General features: G+C 46.6%; 1 protein-coding gene across 1 annotated transcript in view; it reads left to right on the forward strand.

Annotated features, from left to right (window-relative positions):
- The window catches only part of LOC115087594 (methyltransferase-like protein 7A), a 28084-nt gene extending 8562 nt beyond the window's left edge, over positions 1-19522 (forward strand). The window contains exon 2 of the mRNA XM_029594974.1: positions 19020-19522. Coding sequence (XP_029450834.1) covers positions 19020-19253 — 234 coding nt within the window. The 3' untranslated portion in view covers positions 19254-19522. The remainder of the gene's footprint in view (positions 1-19019) is intronic.
- Positions 19523-23616: the final 4094 nt, after the last annotated feature.

Genomic DNA, 23616 nt, shown 5'->3' on the forward strand with positions numbered 1-23616 from the left:
GGAAGCGATGTCCTTTCGTGGATTACAAACTGGTTAAAAGACAGGAAACAGGGTAGGATTAAATGGTCAATTTTCTCAGTGGAAAAGGGTAAACAGTGGAGTGCCTCAGGGATCTGTACTTGGACCAATGCTTTTCAATATATATATAAATGATCTGGAAAGGAATACGATGAGTGAGGTTATCTAATTTGCGGATGACACAAAATTATTCAGAGTAGTTAAATCACAAGCAGATTGTGATACATTACAGGAGGACCTTGCAAGACTAGAAGATTGGGCTTCCAAATGGCAGATGAAATTTAATGTGGACAAGTGCAAGGTTTTGCATATAGGGAAAAATAACCCTTGCTGTAGTTACACGATGTAAGGTTCCATATTAGGAGCTACCACCCAGGAAAAAGATCTAGGCATCATAGTGGATAATACTTTAAAATCGTCAGCTCAGTGTGCTGCAGCAGTCAGAAAAGCAAACAAAATGTTAGGGATTATTAGGAAGGGAATGGTTAATAGAACGGAAAATGTCACAATGCCTCTATATCGCTTCATGGTGAGACCGCACCTTGAATACTGTGTACAATTCTGGTCACCGCATCTCAAAAAAGATATAGTTGCGATGGAGAAGGTACAGAGAAGGACAACCAAAATGATAAAGGGGATGGAACAGCTCCCCTATGAAGAAAGGCTGAAGAGGTTAGGGCTGTTCAGCTTGGAGAAGAGACAATTGAGGGGGGATATGATAGAGGTCTTTAAGATCATGAGAGGTCTTGAACGAGTAGATGTGAATTGGTTATTTATAGGGATGTGAATCGTTTTTGAACGATTAAAATTATCGTCAGATAATTTTAAAATCGTCCAAAATCGTTAGAGTGCACGATAAAATACAAATGCCCCCGATTTATCGTCAGGGGCATTTGTATTGTATCGTTAAATAGGGCGCGGGAAAACCGGCACACCAAAAAAACCCTAAAACCCACCCCGAACCTTTAAAACAAATCCCCCACCCTCCCGAACCCCCCCAAAATGTTTTAAATTACCTGGGGTCCAGTGGGGGGGTCCCGACGCGATCTCCAGCTCTCACTATGTCATACGGGCGACGGTCGCCCGTATGACATAGTGAGGGCAAAGGTAGCGCCGGCGCCATTTTGAAGATTGGCAATACGGCCCGCGTGCAGGAGGTCACTCCCGGACCCCCGCTGGACTTTTGACAAGTCTTGTGGGGGTCAGGAGGCCCCCGCAAGCTGGCCAAAAGTCCCTGGGGGTCCAGCGGGGGTCCGGGGGCGATCTCCTGCACGCGTGACGTTGGGAGCCAGGAACCAAAATGGCGCCGGCGCTACCTTTGCCCTGTCACATGATAAGGGCAAAGGGCTACCGGCGCCATTTCTCAACGCAGCCATGGCCAGAGAGCTGGAGATCGCGTCGGGACCCCCCCCCCACTGGACCCCAGGTAATTTAAAACATTTTGGGGGGGTTCGGGAGGGTGGGGGATTTGTTTTAAAGGTTCGGGGTGGGTTTTAGGGTTTTTTTGGTGTGCCGGTTTTCCCGCCCTCCCCCGATTTACGATTTTTAACGATTTAAAAAAAACAAAAACACGACGATCAGATTTCCCTCTCCCCCAGCCAAAATCGATCGTTAAGACGATTCACACCCCTAGTTATTTACACTTTCGAATAATAGAAGGACTAGGGGGCATTCCATGAAGTTAGCAAGTAGCACATTTAAGACTAATCGGAGAAAATTATTTTTCACTCAACGCACAATAAAGCTCTGCAATTTGTTGCCAGAGGATGTGGTTAGTGCAATTAGTGTAGCTGGGTTCAAAAACGGTTTGGATAAGTCTTGGAGGAGAAGTCCATTAACTTAGGCTATTCCCTAAGTAATCAAGTTTACTTAGGGAATAGCCACTGCTATTAATTGCATCAGTAGCATGGGATCTTCTTAGTGTTTGGGTAATTGCCAGGTTCTGATGGGCTGGTGTGGCCTCTGTTGGAAACAGGATGCTGGGCTTGATGGACCCCTGGTCTGACCCAGCATGGCAATTTCTTATGTTCTTGTGATTTTCAAAGGCTTTTACATTTACAATTTCTTTTGAAAATTACTCTGTTAGATTTTTTCTGTTTTTGCTTCGTGAGTCTCCAAAAGAAAAAATTGGATTGGCTCAGAAAAATGTTTAATTTTTCAAAATTGAGCTTGACCTAGCTTCAGTCCTCTTCATGATGTCAGAGAAATCAAGACATGTCCTTATTGCACCCAGAAATTGTCTTTAATAGTCAAACATGATTGGTGTGTCAGATGTCTGTGTCCTGCTCACAATGTGCCAAATTGTGCCATTAATGCCTACAGGTCACCAGGACCAGAACATCAATGAGCCATGCTTTTTGAGAATTTTTTGAGTCCCTTCAGGCTTTAACCTCAGGGATCAAGAGGAAACTATCTTCAGCTGACAGACCTTTGTCAAAACTAAAAAAAAAATGTAGTATCCTCTCATGCTCAGTGCCATGATTCTGTGCAGTCTCAGCAATTCTTCTCCTGTTAAAACTGGAGATAAGTTTGACTCGGAGAGATACTAAACCATGCCAACCAGATTCATTAATGCAAAAGAGGTCAAGAAGTCCACCATGGCGCATGGTAAGAGATCATCGTGGAGACCAACAGTGCCAACTGAATCTCTTTTTGGTGCAGATATTCCACCAGCAACTTCCACTAGTACAGGCACTGGAAACTTGTCAGAGCAAAAGCCTTTTTGGAAACAAACAAACCAGATGGGAACTACACCTACAAAATGGGAAATTCCTTTGCTTAGGCCAATTCTGGTCCCAAAATTAGGCAGCCCTTCCCCAGACATTCTTCCAGCAGGATCAGATCATTTTGTTGTGGAAAAAATGTGGCTGGAATTTGAGACAAAATACTTTAAGGGTATGTATGGTTTTCCTTTTCCTCCCTCACTGGAATAAATCTTGCAATTCTGAATACTATGGCTTCCAAATGAACACTCAATCCACTATATCAAAGTTTCAAGCTCAAATCTATTCTCAATCTCATGAAACACCTTTTTCAAGAGAAAGCACAATCCCTCAAGACTCTCCCATTTCATTGTCTGCTTCACAGGAAAACTCAGAATTATCTTGTGCCTAGGAATCTTTAAGGATAAAATAGAATACTTCAGTCGGGGCCACGCCGCGCGTGTGCCCTTAGGCTCCGGGGAAACATGGTGGAGTGCAGCGTCTAGCCAGTCCGGGGACGCCAGAGGAGAACTGCATGAGGAAGCCGCGACAGCCAGACTTCCAAATCAGCAAGAGGGAGTCGCCGAGGAGGTAAGGGGGACGTAGTGGATACGTCGGGCAGCGATGGTCGCAACAATACCTCAGATATGTAGATCTGGTAGTGGCCCACAGAGCGGGGTATGCCAGGAAGTCTCTCTGTAGTGGTGATTATCTCTCAGACGTTTTAGAGCCGGTAGTGGCCCGCAGAGCGGGGTACGCCGAAGAAGTCTCTCTGTGATGGTGATGAGGTAGTGGCTTGCAGCACAGGGTACACCGGAGTGGTTCCCACAACAAGGCTTGGTACAGTGGAAATCCATAGAGTAGGTACTCACAAGAGGAAATTCCAGAAAGGGTCCCGGGGAATGGGAACAGACAGCAGTCCTAGGCAGAGGCCCTCCGAGGAGCAGATAGCCAGAGACGAGGAAGGGCCCCGAGGAGCGGTCACGCCAAAGTGCAGTCCCTGGAACAGGAAATACGAAAAGATGGAGCGGATTCAGCAATGAAGGAACTCCTTGCTAACTCGTAAGTAGGCAGGACCAGTCAGCTTAAATACGGCAGAGAGATGACGTCATCCAGATGGGACGCCCCCGAGGTTCCTGCCATGACGTGTACAAGACTGGCCCGTGTGCTCATGCGCCTAGGTGATCCCAGAGGTAAGATGGTGGTTGCCAGCGCCCACATTGTACTGGAAACGCCAGGCAGGTCGGCGGTAGCTTGTGGAGGCGCCATTGTCCCCAAAGATGTCAAGGCAGCAAAGAAAGTGTTGTGCCCATCGGTCGCAGGTGGCTGCGACCTTTGCTGCTCACCTCCTTTCTCTATACAGCTCTGAGTCTGGGAAGGATGGTGATCTCCGCTTCCACACGCCGACCCTCATGGCGTGCCCGGGACGGCATGGGCGCTTCTGGCAGCCATCTTACATCCAGGGTTACCTAAGGCACATGCGCGCGCACCTGCCCACTTCTTAAACACTTCATGGCGGGAACCTCGGGGGTGTCCCCACCACATGACGTCATCCGTATACCATACTTAAGCTCAGCTGACTTCTTGCAATACGAGTTAGCAAGGATACCTGCCCTGCTATTTCCGACATTCTAGGACTTCGCCTCGCTGTCCTGTCTGGGTGACCTAGGTACCCGCTCCTCGGGGGCCTTGCCGCACTTAGGGCTAACCGCTCCTCGGAGAGCCATTGCTGCCTGCCTCACTTCGTTACCAGTGAGTTCCTGCAACGTTCTCGGAAAACCCCTGCTGTTCCACTTCCGGGTTTCCTCGGTGCCTGACTGTCTGTCTACTACCACAGATTTGGTGTAAGTACAGAACCTGCTGCTCTACCTTCGTGGCATGGATTCTCGGGTTACCCCACTTACGGGCCACTACCGGATCCATCCTGTCTTGTGCAAGTATACCACCGGCTTTTGGCCTATCCCGCACTGCGGACCACTACCGGAGTTGCCAGCATAAGCTATGCCTAGAGAAGGTATTCACCAATCTACTCCGCGCTGTGGTTTACTATCAGACGGACCAGCTTGCAGGTCATACTCTCTGGACTAACTCTATTGATCCGCTCCTTGGATCACCATTGACTGTATTATAAAGTTGTTTCCTCTGTTGTCCATCACTGCTGAGACCTCACCTGTTGTGGTGAGTGCCCACAGGGCTCCTCCCTATAGGTAGAGTCTATACTTGCCACGACCCAAGGGCCCACTATTAGTTCAAGACACACAGAACGTAACAGAAAAGAGGTAAGCATTAGTGGTCGCAGCCGTCTGCGACTGATGAGCATAACAATCAGATTGCTCAGGAAGATCATTTTCCTGCAATACTCTTAACTATTGATGCTGAGAAGGCATTCAGTTGGGTCCATTTTAATGTTTTAAGGAAGGCAGGACTAAGTTCTAATTTTGTCATATGTGTTGCGGTCCCGACCGCCTCCACCCCCGTTGGGCTCGGGTCCTCTTACCTTCTCGGGGACCGCGGAGGGGGACACCCTGCTTCCAGACTACCGGACCGCATGGCTCCTGTACTTCCCCGTGAGGACTCCCCGCACGGCTCTGGCCTCGCTCCACTTCAGCCTGGGCTCTCTTGCCTTCTCCCTGTCCACGGAGAAAGATGCCTTGGTCTGCCTGGGTCCAGCCACATGGCTCCGGCCTTGCCTCATGAAAACGCCGCCGAAGCCTCTCCAGACTCCTCCCACCTCGATGGCCTCGCGCACGCGCGAGGGCTGGGTACTTCAGCCCCGGTACCCGGAAGTGCTGCTCCGCCCCCGAGGTGAGGTCACTCATCAGCTAGAGTATATAAGCAGACGCCAGACTTCCTCACTTTGCCTTGCAACGAGGTTCACACAGTTCCTCTGAGCCTTGAGTTGCTGCTTGTACTCCAGTCTTGCTCTTGATCTCTGGTTCTCGACTCCGGCTTCTTCCCGATGCTCCTGTTTGCTGCCTGCCTCGACCTCAGTTCGCCTACTGACTTTGGACTCCAGTTCTGCTGCAGACTCTTGGCTTTTGACCCCGGCTTGTTCCAGACACTCCTGCTTGCCGCCTGCTCCGACCTCGGTTCGGCTACCGACTTTGGACTCTAGTTCTGTCATTGACTCTTGGCCTTTTGACTCCAGCTGGTTCCTGACGCTCCTGGTTTCTGCCTGCTTTGACCCCGGTCTATCTGCTGACCTTGGACTCCTGCCTTGCTGCTGACCCCTGGGGTTTGACCTCGGATTGCTCCTGATTTCCCTGCTGGCCTTTGGCCCCTACTCTGGCCTTGCTTGGACCTTGACCACTAGGCTTGGCACGCCCACCTATCTCTGTTGCCAGCCAGGGCCTGACTCTCCATCCGCCCTCTTGCTCTTCCCAGGGATTATCATAGACTCTGCACTCCTGTTGCTGGTTCTCCCTTGCTCTTGTTCCAGTTTATACCAGCCTCCTCCGACGTCCCTCGCCTAAGTCCCCGCGGTCTGTCCCTACGGGCGCCTCCTGGGGGGTACTGCACCGCGCAGGTGAAGACTCCTGCCATTCCTCACCAACTCCGCCTACCGGCCTTCCCTATACCATCCTCCAGGCCGGCCCAAGGGTCCACGACTCCGCCTGAGCGTAACAGTTTGCAAGGTAAAACCCCGGCGGAGAGGCCTAGCTTGCAGGCTATTCCAGGCATGGCACAGCGACTACAGCAGCAGCAACAGTGCCTTGAGACACTGACTGCCACCGTGGAACAGCTCACTACTCGACTGGTCGCCGGCACTGCACAGCCGCCTCCTTCTCCACCTCCAACACCAGCTGCAAGCCTAGCAGTGATCACACAGCTCCCTGCTCCTACTCGCTTCTCTGGGAGTAGCACAGCCTGCCGGGGTTTCCTCAACCAGTGCTATGTCCGCTTCTCGCTCTTGCCTGCTCCTCAGACTCTGTAAAAGTCGCCTATATTTTCTCCCTTCTCGACGGAAAAGCGCTCCACTGGGCCTCGCCCATGTGGAAACGCGGCGACCCACTCTTGCACAATTTGGAACAGTTTGTTTTAAACCTGCGACAAGCCTTTGATGACCCTGCTCGCTTGGCGACCACTGCTTCTGACCTTCTACAGCTGCGGCAAGGTTCACACTCTTTGGCGGAATACGCCATTGAGTTCCGCACGCTTGCCATAGAACTGGGTTGGCGTGAGGACAGTCTAAAGGGTATCTTCTTTAAAGGCCTAGCAAGTCGGTTCAAGGACGAGCTAGCTGCAAGAGATATTCCTGATGACCTGAACGACCTCATCGATTTGGCAGGTCGAGTGGACCGGAGACTCCAACAACGGGCAAGAGAGGACTGTTCATTCCACAAGCCTCTCACCAGTGCCCCCACGCCTTCTAGACCACGCCTTCCCAGATCTCTGCCCAAGATGCTCACTGCCGCTCCCGCCCCGGAGGAACCCATGCAAGTAGGTCGCTCCCCACTCTCGCCAGAAGAAAGAACCAGACGCCGCACCCAAGGACTTTGCCTCTTCTGCGGCGGCAAGAGACATTTCCTCGCACGATGCATGGAACGTCCGGAAAACGCCCGAGTCTAGGAGGTACCGAGGGGCTACTCCTAGGCTGTGCGGGCTCAGCTCCTCGATCCACAGTTCCAGTAACCTTGATATACCCCGGAGGGTACTTCCACACCATGGCTTTCATTGATTCAGGAGCAGAAGGGAATTTTATCCTACAGGACTTGGTACGGCAGTTGAATTTGCCCACTACACCCCAAAACCCACCGCTCCATGTCGCATCGATCCGCGGCACTATGCTCCCTTGGATCATCTCTGAAATCACTACTCCCCTGACGCTCCAGACTGGAATTCTTCATTCTGAAGAGATTACGCTCCTCGTGCTGGAGAAAGCTGTGCACCCCATCGTCCTCGGGTTACCCTGGCTTCAACATCACTCCCCAGTTATCCAGTGGGACACCCTTCAACTTACGCAGTGGAGTCCGTTCTGATTCACTCATTGCCTCAAAGGACTCCAATCACGTCAAGTCTCGGTGCTTAATACTGCGGTACTACCACCCGCACCCTATAGAGACTTAGCTGAGGTATTTTCCAAGGAGAAAGCAGAGCTACTCCCCCAACATCGACCCTTCGATTGCGCTATCGATTTACTGCCTGGGAAAACTCCGCCTCGAGGTCGCGTGTACCCCCTCTCGCTTCCGGAAACTCAAGCTATGTCATAGTACATTACGGAGAACCTAGCCAAGGAGTTTATTCGCCCCTCTCGCTCGCCTGCCGGAGCGGGCTTCTTTTTCATTGCCAAAAAGGATGGGTCCCTCCAACCGTGCATAGACTATCGGGGTCTGAACTCTACCACAAGGAAGGATCGCTACCCCCTTCCGTTAATCCTGGAACTATTGGACAGGATACAAGGAGCCAAGTGGTTTTCCAAACTCGACCTTAGGGGGGCCTACAACCTGGTCCGCATTCGCCCCGGCGACGAATGGAAGACGGCCTTCAATACACGAGACGGGCATTATGAATATAGGGTAATGCCTTTTGGACTATGCAATGCTCCGGCCGTCTTCCAAAACCTCATGAATGAGGTACTGAGAGAGATGTTAAACGCCTATGTTATAGTGTATCTCGATGATGTCCTCATCTACTCCAAGGACCTAGAGGCCCACCACAGACATGTGCGTCGGGCATTTCAAGTCCTTAAGGACAATCATTTGTACGCCAAGTTAGAAAAATGCATGTTTGACTGTCAGTCTTTGCCATTCCTGGGATATATAGTATCCTCAACCGGCGTCCATTCATAGTGGAGGTGGATGCCTCCAATCTCGCTGTTGGGGCCGTACTCAGTCAACACTCACCTGGGGGTCAACTACTACCTTGCTCCTTCTACTCTAAGAAATTTACGCCCGCTGAATGTAACTATAGCATCGGAGACAAGGAGCTCCTCGCAATTAAACTTGCTTTCAAGGAATGGCGACAGTGGCTGGAGGGGGCACTCCATCCCATTACTGTCTACACCGATCACAAAAACCTCGAATTCCTCTCGCAAGCACAAATACTGAACCCTCGACAGGCTAGGTGGTCGCTCTTCTTCAGTCGATTCAATTTTTCCCTTCACTACCGACCCGCCAGCAAGAACGTCAGAGCAGACGCCCTGTCGAGGCTCTCAGAACCAGAAGAAGATGTTGATCCTCCTCAGTATATCCTGGACCCTGCCAAGGTCCACGTAGCCGCTACAACCATCCAGTCTCAAGACCGAACCATTGTGCCCAAACGCTTGCGCAAGAAGGTGCTAACTTGGGCCCACAACTCCCTAACGGGAGGCCACGCCGGTAGGGAAAGAACTCTCAAACTTCTGAACCGCTACTATTGGTGGCCCAATGTGCGCCAAGACGAGCGCACATACGTCAGCTCGTGCCTCACCTGCGCTAGGCAAAAACCCTTAATCGGAGCTCCTTGGGGTTTGTTACAACCACTCCCGGTGCCCACGGAACCCTGGACACATATAGCGACAGACTTTATTGTGGACCTACCCTCATCTCTGGGGAACACCGTAATTTGGGTCACAGTCGACCGCTTTTCTAAAATGGCCCACTTTGTGCCTTTGCCTAAACTCCCGCGGGCCCCCGAACTAGCTCTGTTGTTTGCTCGCCACATCTTCCATCTGCATGGGCTGCCTCTGGATATCGTCTCGGACCGAGGGCCGCAATTTACAGCCCTGTATTGGAGATCCTTGTGTAAGTGCTTTAAGATCCAGCTTAGCTTCTCCACGGCCTTCCATCCCCAAAGTAACGGCCAAGCCGAAAGGATGAACCATTCCTTAAAAACCTTCCTCCGAGCCTTCGCAAACGAGAAGCAGAATAATTGGGCCGAGCTCTTGCCTTGGGCTGAGTTCTCATACAACAATCAGGCCCACACAGCCACAGGAGATTCTCCATTTCAAGTTGTTTATGGACGACAATTAAAGCCGCCCTTACCTTTGCTTACTCCCACAAGCTCGCCAGCGGTACACCGATCGGCCCAACACCTACAAGGCCTTTGGAAAACCATCCAAGATAAACTGATTGCCGCTTCTCGCACTACTAAACGAGATTGGCACCGACGCCCAGCACCAACCTTCCAGCCTGGAGATCGTGTCTGGCTCAGCACCAAACACATCCACCTCAAACTGCCTTCTAGAAGGCTTGCTCCCACGTTTTGTGGGCCTTTTCATGTAGCCGAGAGAGTGGGACTAGTATCCTATCGACTACGACTTCCATCTACTATGCGTATCCATAACGTTTTCCACGTTTCGCTGCTGAAACCACTATTGCTCTCTCGATACCATTGTAAGCCTCCAGAAGTCACCTCCCCCGCGGTGACTGATGATACAACGTTCCAAGTCCGCGAGGTTGTAGACGTCCGCTTCTACAACCGACGTTGGGAGTACCTCCTAGCTTGGGAGGGTTGTGGAGATGAAGAGAACACCTGGGAACCTGCCCGAAACATTTTGGACAAGTCCCTCCTCCAACAATTCTATCTGAAACATCCCGGGAAACCTGGACCTCGAAAGAGGGGGCGTAGAAGGGGGGTACTGTTGCGGTCCCGACCGCCTCCACCCCCGTCGGGCTCGGGGCCTCTTACCTTCCCGGGGACCGCGGAGGGGGACATCCTGCTTCCAGACTACCGGACCGCATGGCTCCTGTACGTCCCCGTGAGGACTCCCCGTGCAGCTCTGGCCTCGCTCCACTTCAGCCTGGATTCTCTTGCCTTCTCCCTGTCCACGGAGAAGGACGCCTTGGTCCGCCCGGGTCCAGCCACATGGCTCCGGCCTTGCCTCACGAAAACGCCGCCGAAGCCTCTCCAGACTCCGCCCACCTAGATGGCCTCGCGCACGCGCGAGGGCTGGATACTTCAGCCCCAGTACCCGGAAGTGCTGCTCCGCCCCCGAGGTGAGGTCACTCATCAGCTAGAGTATATAAGCAGACTCCAGACTTCCTCACTTTGCCTTGCAACGAGGTTCACACAGTTCCTCTGTGCCTTGAGTTGCTGCTTGTACTCCAGTCTCGCTCTTGATCTCTGGTTCTCGACTCCGGCTTGTTCCCGACGCTCCTGTTTGCTGCCTGCCTCGACCTCAGTTCGCCTACTGACTTTGGACTCCAGTTCTGCTGCGGACTCTTGGCTTTTTACCCCGGCTTGTTCCAGATGCTCCTGCGTGCTGCCTGCCCCGACCTCGGTTTGGCTACCGACTTTGGACTCCAGTTCTGCTGCGGACTCTTTGCTTTTGACCCCGGCTTGTTCCAGATGCTCCTGCTTGCCGCCTGACCCGACCTCGATTCGGCTACCAACTTTGGACTCTAGTTCTGTCATTGACTCTTGGCCTTTTGACTCCAGCTGGTTCCTGACGCTCCTGGTTTCTGCCTGCTTCGACCCCAGTCTATCTGCTGACCTTGGACTCCTGCCTTGCTGCTGACCCCGGGGTTCGACCTCGGATTGCTCCTGATTTCCCTGCTGGCCTTTGGCCCCTACTCTGGCCTTGCTTGGACCTTGACCACTAGGCTTGGCACGCCCACCTATCTCTGTTGCCAGCCAGGGCCTGACTCTCCATCCGCCCTCTTGCTCTTCCCAGGGATTATCATAGACTCTGCACTCCTGTTGCTGGTTCTCCCTTGCTCTTGTTCCAGTTTATACCAGCCTCCTCCGACGTCCCTCGCCTAAGTCCCCGCGGTCGGTCCCTACGTGCGCCTCCTGGGGGGTACCGCACCGCACGGGTGAAGACTCCTGCCAGTCCTCACCAACTCCGCCTACCGGCCTTCCCTATACCATCCTCCAGGCCGGCCCAAGGGTCCACGACTCCGCCTGAGTGTAACAATATGGGTTCATAAATTATATTCATATCCTGAAGCATGTATTAATAATAATGGGGGGATGGGTACTCTGAGTTGTTTTGTTTTGATAGAGGAATCAGAGTTATCCTTTATCACCTATATTGTTTGCTTTGATAATGGAACCAATGGCAAAAAGAATTAAGCACAATGTGGATATTAGGAGCATTGCAGTGGGGACAAGAGAGCATAAAAGTGCATTGTTTGTGGATGATGCTATATTTACTTTCAGTAGTCCAAGAATTTCCTTTCTGGTTTTGATTAGGGAATTGCAGGATTTTGGGAAAGTGTCTGGCTTTAAAGTTAATACGGGAACATTGTAAGTGCTGAATATGCAGTAAACGTATGTGTTTCCCCGGTGAATAGTCTGAAAGAAAAATTCTCCTTTAATTGGGGAAAAGAATTTGAATTTCTTGGGAATAAAGATAGGATCTAATTGGAATAAGCTTTTCTATTTCAACTATACCCCATTGGTTTCAAATTTGTCAAGGGATTTAGAACTCTGGTGCGACAGTTTGCCCCTGTTTCCTCCTTTAAGCCTGTGCAGGACTAAGCTAGATGCCTGGTCCACCTTAATGCCCATAGAGGGAGATTGCTGTATGGGCGGATCCCTGCTGGGCAAGGAGAGTCCTGAGGGCAGGACCAGATGGACGGGAATTAGTTTGTCAGTCCAGCTGGGATCGAGAGGCCTCTTGTCTCCAACCCAAGGAGCTCCTGACCCTCTCTGGGATGTTTCGGGTTGTAAAGAGTTCTGCGAAGGTAGGCAGATATTGGGGATATTATTTGCTGTTTAAGTTAATAAAGTGAAAATGTATAAGTGTGATGGAGTGTATGTCCCCAGGGTGAGAACCAAAGAATCAATCGGGGAAAACCCAAGAGGGAGGGTGAAGAGAACCAGCCTTTCTCGGGGAGAGTGGTTTCTTTCACCAAGAGAGTCCAGAAAGCAGTTGCAGCTGTGGGAAGGGGGCAGGCAGGACAACTGGGCCAATCAGGATAGTTCAGGGGAGGGGCAGAGGGCCTATAGAAAGGGATCTTCTGGGAGACCTGCTTCAGTCTCACTTGAGAGGCTCAGCAGGCAACAAGGGCTCCCTGTGGAAAGAACTCTTGGAGAAGTAAAGACTAGCTGGAACAAGAATCTTGATCCTCTAAAGAAAAGAACAAGGTTTGCTGACATTTATTTTCCTTTGGGATTTGTTCTTCCCTTTTCTGTTTGGATTTTCTGAAATTGTAGACTGAGACTAAAAGACTTATAAATTCGCTAGCCTGTGAAACAACCAGGTGGTAAGAGTATGTTAAGCCACAGGTTTCTGGTGGCTCCATGGATAAGGGGCTTACTGTGGAGAGGGGATTCAAAACCCGGGTCGGGAGGACACTTGAGACTTTCCATGGACAAATAAATAATTATCTGTGATCACAAAGAGGGCTGCGAAACCAGTTAAGTGAGCTTCCAGAAGAGAGTGAGAGAGAGAGGCATTGGGACCGCATCACAATAAGAGAGAGGCTGGAGTCAGCGTGCTTAATGCTCCAGCCCACAAGATATTGCTCAGCCAACCTCACAGTTGAATACAATTTCATTTATTGCGGTTTGGATGTTCTGCAGCTGTAAAAATGATTTAGCTACCAAAGTTATGTTATTTATCTCAAACACCACCAATTGAGGTTCCAGCTAAAGTTCTTAAATCATTAAAGGGGAAAATCTTCAGCTTTATTTGGACGTATAAGTATAGACCACCGAGAGTTCCCCTTTATGTACTCTTTCAAAGGAAACCTCAAGTAGGAGTGGCTATGAAGAATATTAAATTTTATTATTTGGCTGCACAGCTTCAAGCTCTGATTACATGGCAGGCTAAACCAGTTTTTAGGTAATAGATTCAGACAGAGCAATGGTCTATGGGTACAGTCCTATAGAGGTATTATATGTGACTACCTAGGGCAGTGAGTTTGCCTAGGATGCTAAGAAATCCATTCACTCAGCTGTCTATGAAAATTTGGGATTCAGTTAGCTGTAGATTAGATTTTGATACAGAATACTCTCTTCTATCAGCAAATGGTTATAATTAATGAATTTGTATGTGGTTGCAGTTCAAAGAGTTTAAGAGTTAGAAGGATAAAGGGCTGAGGTGTTTGAGCCAATTTTTTTATGGTGGCTCGCAGGTTTGATATTCTGCAAGAAAAGTGTTAGGAAATGTCAGTATGTGGGCCCTTCGGCTGAGGTGAGAGGTGGTACTGCCCAGGGGAGGAGCCCTGTTGAGCCTCACCATCGGAGGCGGAGCCTCGGCTGCGGGATGATACACAGCAGAAGTTATGTATGGAGAGGACAGAGTGACCCCCAGGAGGTGGGCCATGGAGTGCCAGCACAGGCTGAAGTCAGACTCAGCAGATGACTAGAGTCAGGCAAAGGCTGCGGCACAACCCGAGGAGTGGGGGGTGCCAGGAAGTAGTTACAGTCTCTGATGTACACTGGTTAGTAGAGATGGTACACGAGGGTTCCTCGGTGGTAGATCACGGTAGTGGTCCGCAGAGCAGGGTACACCGGTGAGGGTTCCTCTTAGTGGTGTCACGGTGCGGGTCCCTAGAGCAGGGTAGACCTAGAGGTGGCTCCTCACAGCAATGGTCCGCAGAGCGGGTTGCACCGGAGAGGGATTCCACATAGATAACACATACAGCGTGGTACTCACAGTGACTGGAGACAAGTAAAAATTCTGTAGAAAGCCTCGGGGAGCGAGGCAGGCAGGAATCCGGGTGCAAGGCCCTCAGAGGAATGGATAACCAAGAGACAAGGAAGGGCCCCTGAGGAGTGGGTACCCGATAGTCTCACACCACGGAAGCAGGAACAAAACAACATTGAAGAGAGTAGGTAGGAACAGCAAGTGAACTCGTTGCCAAGTCGTCGGCTGTCTGGGCTGGCGAGCTTAAATATCGGAGTTGCATGACATCATCTGATGGAGACTCCCCTGAGGTTCTCGCTATGATGTGGTTAAAGCAGGTCGGAGAGCGTGCCTGTGCCTAGGGAACCCCGAGGTCAAGATGGCGGTTGGTAGCATCCATCCTACCCAGGTAGGCCTGGGAATGGAGGCTGTAAGGCCTGTGGTAGCTGGCAGAAGCTGCGAGTTCGCCCAATGGAACCAAAGTAGTAGAAAGAGAGGTGAGCAGTAGCGGTCGTAGCCATGGAGCATAACAGTACCCCCCTTCTTAAGGCCCCTCCTCGGGGGTTTGTTTTCTCAGGTGAGACATATGAAATTGCTTGATCAATTCTTTATCGAGGATGTTAGCCGCAGGCTTCCAGCTGATTTCTTCAGGCCCAAAGCCCTCCCACGATATCAAATATTCCCATTGTCTTCCTCATTTCTGTATATCCAGGATGTCCTGTACCTGATAGGTGATGTCCTCTTCCAACATCATAGGTTGAGGTTCAGGTGGCTTTTTGGAAAATTCTGATAAGATGAGAGCTTTAAGTAATGAGACGTAGAAGGCATTATGAATCTTGAGTGATGTAGGCTGTATGTAATTGGGCCCAGACAACAAAATACTTAAACTTCTCATAAGAATGTTCCAAAAAGCCACCTGAACCTCAACCTATGACAATCTTAGAGTAACTGGAAATCAAAAATTTCCAAGTATAGAAAGCAGGGGATTTAAAAAAATCCTTATTAGTTTTAATTGGGTATTATTTGATGTGTCTGGGAAATTTAAAAAAGTGTATATATGAGTTTTAATTACTGGATGTTTTATTTGTGAGATGTTTTGAAATATTTGTTTTTAATGGTATGGTTTTACTATTATGAATGATGTTTTATATTTCTTGATTTTCTTGTTTGATGTCTTATGAATCTGTTTTTCTATTGTTGTAGTATATTTAGTTTTTCTCTGCATATTTTTATTTATACTTTATAGTCACTTTATTCTGTATTTGGTGAGGTTCTTCTGCATGTGTGACTGAAGTGAGGTATTCTGCTAGCTAATGTGTAGTTTCTGTGTAGAGATGTGAATATGCATGAAATATATTTCCATGCACTGCCTCCACTTAATGCATCCCATGCATATTTATTGTGGATATCCTGAATACCTAACCGGCTTGTGGCACTTGAGGAACAAGGTTGCCTGCCTCCCGATTTAAATTTTGGCACACTATTTCAAAAAGGTTGCCTACCTCTGAGTTATCAAATAAGGATAGATTTTGTTTACAAATTCAGCATTTTATTGAGAATAGAGAAGTTATACAGGGTTATTAAGAATTAATTCTTCCTTTGAAAATGTGTGAAAGCTTGATAAGATAAAGGGCTTATATCTAAGCTTTATGTACTATTAAATCCAGAGCTGGCTAAGAACCATGCTGACTAGTTCTTTGGGAGAGGAATCTAAATATAGAGTTGGATGAAGTTGAATGGAACAGCTGTTTTGCATTCATGGTGAAAACATCAGTTTCAACATTAATCCTAGAAAATGGATATAAACTTTTATTCAGATTGCATCTTACTCCAGATAGACTTCATAACATTTATTCTAATGTGGCAGAGACTTGTTGGGGGCAATGTGGTGATTAAAGAACCTTTTTCATATTTGGTGGGAATGTAATGGGAGTCTAAGTTTCTTTTAGGTCCCTAACATTGTAATTGAGGGGAAGGTGATTTAACATCAGAAGGACAGTTTTTAAAGTTATTTACCTGGGTGAACAGACATTTTACACAGGTAACTTGGCCTGGCTGAAATCTTCTCTCTTCAAATGTGGCTAGAAAGAAGGGGCCGTCCATTGCTTCTACCATATGACAGGAGCCGGCCAATGGCACCAGTAGCCCTGGTCACATGGTAAGGGCAAAGGGCCTCCAGTGCCATTTTGATTACTGGCAGCCAATGGCCTGGGAGCGAGAGATTGCTCCTGGGCCCCCTGCTGGACCACCAGAGATTTGGGGTGAATCTTGGGGGGGAGGGGGGGTGTCAGGAGGGAGGGAAGGATTGAACAGGGAGGGCAGCCTATGAGGAATTGAAGTCTTCTTCCTTTTATAAGACCAGGTTTTTGATCATTGTAGATTGCTTAGAAATCAGTGGGCAGTCCTTTAAATTGCTACTGCAGTGAATTATATGGCAATTGAAATGGTGGCTTAACAAGGCTTTGGAGGGGAGGAAAGTATTTCCAGGAGGATCCATAAGAAGGCTCCTGCATGGGGGGGAGGGTCGGGAGGGAGGGAAGGATTGAACAGGGAGGGCAGCCATGGAGGGGATGGAGGGAAGGATTGAAACAGGGCAGCCATGGGGGGGGGGGGGGGGGGGGGGGGGGGGGAAGAAAGATTGAACAAGGAGGGCAGCCATTTAGAATAATGACATCTTACCCTCAGGAAAATGAGCACTGAGAAGAAAGAGAGCATCTTACACCACATCGCTGAAACTGAAGGTTATAGAACATGCAAAGGAAGCCAATAATTGTGTAGCTACAAGAGAATTTGATATTAGTGAAAAACGTCAGATTGGAGAAAAAATGAAGAAAAGCTGCTAGAAATGCCAAAGTCAAAGAGACCCTTACATTTCAAAATTGTGCCTTTTGAACGAATGGAAAAAGATTTGAATGACTGGGTAATGGAATGCAGACAAAATGGCTAACTTGAGCATTCATGCCCTTCAAATGACAAAAGAAGAAAAATATTCAGTGAAAAAGTCTGAAAGAATTTACAGCATTGTCTGTTTGGTGTTTGTGGTTCATGAACCGATATGGAATGTGCCTTCATGAGTGCACAAAGATTTCACAAACTTCCTAAAGAGCTTGATGACAAGATCTGTTCATTCCACAAAAATTATTCAGCAGAGGTTAAAGAATCATTTCAATATGAATAACACTGATATTTGATATGCCTGGCAATCACACCGTAGCTGGCGTTGGTGAGAAGTACTTGTACCATACTTGTAAAAACAACTGGTCATGAAAAGACCCCATTTCAAGATGGTCCGGTCTTGCCTGGCAGATGGCATAAAACTGCGTCCGGTGATAATATTCAAGAGGAAAACGATGCCAAAGACCCTAAATTCCAGCAGGTGTAACTGTTGGGGTTCATCCTAATGGCTGGATGGATGAGGAGGGAATGAAATGGTGGCTGTGTGATATGTGGAGTAGGCGAACAGACATGGGGCTAAGAAAACAACCGTCACTATTGGTGTGGGATATGTTCTGCGCATATATAATAGAGGATGTGAAGGACAATGCAAAGAAAATGGCGACCACATTAGCAGAGATTCCAGGAGGTCTGACATCAATGCTCCAGCTGTTAGATGTCTGTCTTAACAAGCCTTTCAAGGAACAATTGCGGCATTTGTGTTCTGGTCAATCAAAATTAACGAAAGGAGCCAACCTGATGAAACCAGACATTGATTTGGTAGTGAAATGGGTAAAGGAAGCTGGGAGTCAATTCCACCAGAAATGGTTAAGAAGTCATTCCTGAAATGTGGCATTAGCAATGCTATGGATGAATCAGAAGATGACGCCAAAGACTAATCAGCATTGGATGTTGATTCAACAGATGGAGACAGCGAAGACATTTATGTTGATGGTATCCCCAAAGAACAGATCCATGATTTATTCGGATATTCCAATGATGAAGAATTGGATTTGGAAGGATTTAAATAAAAGAGAAGGATTCAAACTGTAGGGACAGCCATGGGGGAGGGAGGCAAGGACATTTTATTCTGCTTTTAAAAAATAAATAAAAGTGATTTTCTTAAGTTATCAGTTTGTTTTTTAGTGTGATTTCTAACATAAGACTTAGCCCTAGATTCATTATTTCGTTATAAATATAGCAGAAATAGTGCCTGTGTTAAAGAGGGTGTAACAAAGGTTTGTTTTTTGTTTGGTTTTGGTTTTTTTTTTTTGCAACACTGTATTTTGACATCACAAGCTGAGAAATCTATTGCGAGAGAGAGACTCACACATAAATTAACTAAACCACTGTAAAAGAAGGCACTAGTAACTTGGGGGGAGGTTTGGGGAGTATGAACAGCACAGTTGCCAGGATATTATCATGTGCATTAGGGCACTAATACACACGATAACACCCTAAAGCAAAATGTTAAATGACCCTCTTAAGTGTTGAGATCGTAAAGGGTCCCGACCTGGTTTATGTAGAACTATTATAGGGGCTAACACAGCCACTAAGGGAAATGCCACAGTTGTTAAAAGAGCTTTATACATTCTTCCTAGGGAGGAACATACCTGACAAATCAGAATTTTATAAAATTCCCAGATAATCCATCCCACTGATATATTTTAAGTATAATTAAATTCCTCCTTCAGTTGTCTGTTTCTTAAGAAAATAAACCCAGTTTAAACAATCTTTCATGGATTAGTGTCTCCAAAGCCCCCTTTGTAGTACTTCTTGTAACAATGAATACCCTTTCCAAGGAGGGGTGCCCACCATGGAATCCTGGATTCCAAACATGTCCTAATGAATTTCTTTTTTTCTCCTAGGGTGGAGCTTATTATTTCATAGAACATGTGGCTGCAGACCGTGCCAGCTGGGACTACTACTTTCAACAAGTGTGCAGCCCAAACTGGCAATGTTTGTTCGATGAGTGTGATCTGACCAGAGAGATATGGAAGAACCTTGAAAAGGCCAAGTTTTCCAAGTTGAACCTACGTCACATTGAGGCTCCATTAATGAAGCTCATTAGCCCTCATATTATTGGATATGCCATTAAATAACTTTGGGTTAAATGCATTGTTAAGCAGGTTGTAATGTTTCTTTTTCTTCCTTTAAATGTATTGGATTGGTAAAACATGTATTAGTTATTAGCTACCTTCTTTGTTTCACTTTCGTTCCCTTTAATTGGTTTCAGTTATAACCTGTTACAACCTGTTCCATGACCTGTTCTATGCATAAATTTGTGTTTTACGACATGTTCTATGTATAATTGTTTGTTCCAATGTAAACCGGGGTGAAGGCATTCGCTAAACCTCGGTATATAAAAGCTCCAAATAAATAAATAAATAAATAATATTTTTATGTGCTTTATATGATTTGGCCATATCTTATCTGGCACTTTGTGGAAAGAGTGTCGGCCATATCTTATCTGGCACTTTGTGGAAAGAGTGTCCAAAATTCTGATTAGCTAGGGGCTGATTTTGAGCTGATCCCAAGTGCCTAAGATCACCAGCTAACAATCCTAAGCAGTGATTTTAGGATTAATTTAAGTCACGCAAAATTTGAAAATTAGCCAAAATCTAGGTTGCCAGAATTTGGTTGCTTAGATTTAGGATTGCTTTTTGTGTGCCGTTGGTTGATGGCTTAAGTCCCTTCCACTCAACCACTTGTGGGGGCAACACACTTTTCAGCAGTTAGATTTGGCCACTGTGAAGACAGAATTTTTCCCTTGTGGGATTTAGCTGCCTAATTCTGTATGTCCACATGTTTTGACGTTAAAACACTTTCAGCATCCAAATTTAGATCAGACATATAGATTACCAGAATTGTTTACTTGTAATACTAGTGGAGTTATTTACACTATACTATGCCCGTGTGGTTTAATATAAGTGGGACAAACAGTGAGATCGATTAGATTACAAATCATTGAACATAGAAGTCGTATAAAGTCCATGAGGGCATATGCCCCACTGGTGGAACATTGGGTAGAATTACATCACACTTTGGAGGACATTAAATTCTTTGTAATTAAAAAATTACATTTAAAGAATGGTGGAGACTTATCATCGCTGTTAAGGAAAATCGAACGTTTTATTTTTAATTGGCTCACGTCAGTGCCTCAGGGTCTTAATGGACCTATTGAATGGAATGCCTTCCTATGAAGTAATTTTATTAGGTGGATCAGCATTCTATGGCAGATATTGAAATACAGATGTCGTATGGCGATATAAAAGTTTACTACATAGTATTTTGATGGGTTGAGGTAGTGAAGATTGGTTTAGTAAATTTTTTGCAATATAGCAACATTTTGAATATGAATGAATGGGATTCAGGTGTATATTGTCATCAAATGATTTTTTTATTAGTCTAGCTTTATAAAGAGGAGGTAGGAGATAGTGTGTGGTGATGTACAGAAAACAGCGATAGAGAACATCGGTTCGGTAAAATGTAAGGGGGAATATGGCAGCAAGAGTCGGATATATAGTGTGGGTAAGGTATTTTAACTTTGTGTGTTTTTTGATTATAGAAACTGGTATTTGTGATAAATTGAAGAGATGAAGGAGATTTAAATTGTTGAGAGTTGCCATTGTGAGTAAAAAAACATATATACACTGAGTGACGGATTTGTGTTTGAAGTATTGGTATATGGTAAGCTGGGATATTTTGGAGACATTAGGAGAGAACCCTTGGGTTAAGGAATAATTTAAGATTTGTTATTATAGGACATGATTGGAAGAATTATCATCTAAGAATAGTTTTGGTTAGTCCCTGAGGAAGCCCTTATGAGAGAGGGTGAAACAGAGATCTTTGTTGGACCATAAAGAGAGAGGATCACATTATTATGTGACGTGATGAAATAATGAAGTTTTGAGAATAGAAAACACAAATAAAATACAAAGAGTGTGGAATATAAAAGAGGGACTATAAAAAGTGGGATGAAATATGTAAAATATATATTCAAGTGTTAATAAATTTTTAAGGGTGCTGTATGTTTGGGATAGGTTTTAATTGTCTAGATAGGTTTTGATATGCATTTTGCTTAAATACATTTTTGTAAAAATTAATATTGAAAATTATATAATTTTTCTGTATTTGGGCAGCTAGATTCTCCCGAATATGTGCCCCATATTCTGCCACTGTGTGGAATGACAAGTTAGCTGAACAAACTTAGCCTACATATTCATCAATGCGGCTGTGCCGCTGAATCTATCCAGCTATCCTAAAGTTAGCCAGATAAGGACAGGTCTATGGGATGACCAGACTTAGCTGAAATAACTTACCTGGCTAATTCTGAATATCATAGTTAGCTAGATAACTTATCTGGTTAACTCAACTCCTCCCAGTTATGACCCCAGAATGCCCTGACTTATCTAGCCAAATTTTAGCTGGATAAAAAACTAGCTAGAATTTAGCCAATTATGTGCCCAAATATTAATTTAGCCAGTTAACTTTTGAGTTATTTTCAAATAGAAAATATGCACATAATTTACCTTTGAGAATTATCCCACAAAAACTACCTACGAATAGTTGCACCTGTTAATTTGTGCACAGAAATATTCTGGGGGGAGATGTACTCACATACTTTTCCATTTTCAAAAGTAACTGTCTAAGTGCAAACAACTCCTCATCCCTATTTCTAGGAATGAATCTGCTCACAGGTATACATATAGAGGTTATATGCATGTAAGTTTACCTGCATACCGGGTGGGCAGGCCATTGCTGTGGTTAAAGGACCGTTTTTACCTGTAGAAATCCTTTGAAAGTTACCCTCTTAAGTGATAGCGCCCAAAGCTATCATAAGAATCACCTGCACTGATAGATGTGCTAAGCAGAAACAATCAAATATCCATCAGGCTTCAATAAAGCACAAGATATAATTTTCCATTGAAAAAGAAGCTTAAGGGCAAGGGGGGTCATGATATTAAGCTGAAATGGAAGGTATCTGTGTACTAGGAACTGAGACTAGTTTGGCCAACTTCTCAGTAAACTTATATTTACAGCTTTGCACTATGAAATGCTAAAAAAAATGCTTATGAAAGTTGGAGCCAGCAGTTCCAAGGTGTGAAGGTAAAACAACTGGGCAGCACCAGGCCCGAAGCCAAAGAGAGTATTAACAGATGTGCTCTGAACTGACAAGAATACCTCGAGGGAGGGATCATCACTTCCATGTAAGTGCCAGTTTTTAATATAGAGAAAACCAAGAAGAAATTATATCACTTTCCAAACCTGATGGAGAAAATGATAGACAGTGTACAACCTATAATTTAAATGCTTCCACAACCTTATGTATATAAAATAAATATATAGATGAAGCACTGTGTTAATTAGAACATAAGACTTGCCATACTGGGTCAGACCAAAGGTCCATCAAGCCCAGTATCCTGTTTCCAACAGTGGCCAAGCCAGGTCACAAGTACCTGGCAGGATCCCAGTACCTTATAGTTAATTAAAACAATTTTATTCACCACATAAAATATATATTATCTGCAATTAACTCTTCTCTGTTATCTTATTGTTGAATTAAACCTATCGTAAAGTCCTGGAACTGTGATGTACTGAGTCAGAGTGTGTGTATGTGTTTCGGATAGGCTCCCAAGGTACAAAGTCCTGTGGGCGTGCAGGTAGAAGTCCCTTGGCTAAAATCCCAGTGTCTGAGATTTGAACCCAGAGCAGATGCTGAAGAGAAGGAGTCTCAGATATACTTTTCTTACTGAGAGGGTGGTGGTGGATGCCTATAATAGCCTACTAGCAGAAGTGATAGCGACCAAAACTGTAACAGACTTCAAGCATGTTTGCTACAGATACGGAGGGCCATGGAGAAGACAAGGGAAGATGATGACTGGCAAAGTAGTGCAAGAAAAGATAAATGGGCAGAATGGGTGAAGCAAAAGGTCCTTCTTTGCTAGTATCTACTTCTTTAGCTCACATATTTTGTTAGGTTTTGGATGGCCTAGGAAGGCCTTGCATTTTGTTATATTTTGGGAACGCTAGGGAGCGATCCCAGCTGAGGGGATTTTAGTGTGCCCTTGGGCCTCAGCCCGATCCCAGACGAATCCAGGATCGAACCGAGGGTTGGTGGCGTGTCCCAGCATGGACGAAGACAAGGGCTGACCCTCTGCTAGACCTGCATTCTTTCAGAGCCAACAAGCTGATGTTGGTATATGAACAGTCCTCCAACCGTTCCCAGCCCTTTCGGGCCTGCCGCTTGGTATCGGCATGAAGCAGCAGGCCAGACTGAGGATGAGGGCAGACAGAGGCCTTGTGACACAGAAGACTCACGACGTGAAGACACTGGAAGTGGATGAGGATCTTGGAAGACTCTCAATGAGACGGGGAACTTGGAAGACTCTTGGACGAGACAAGAAGCTGGGAAAATTAGACATTGGCACTGTCTCTCAGGGCGACCTACACAGTCCACCCGCG

This window comes from Rhinatrema bivittatum, chromosome 3 (assembly GCF_901001135.1).
Source record: "Rhinatrema bivittatum chromosome 3, aRhiBiv1.1, whole genome shotgun sequence".
In the NCBI taxonomy this organism is placed as follows: Eukaryota; Metazoa; Chordata; class Amphibia; order Gymnophiona; family Rhinatrematidae; genus Rhinatrema; species Rhinatrema bivittatum.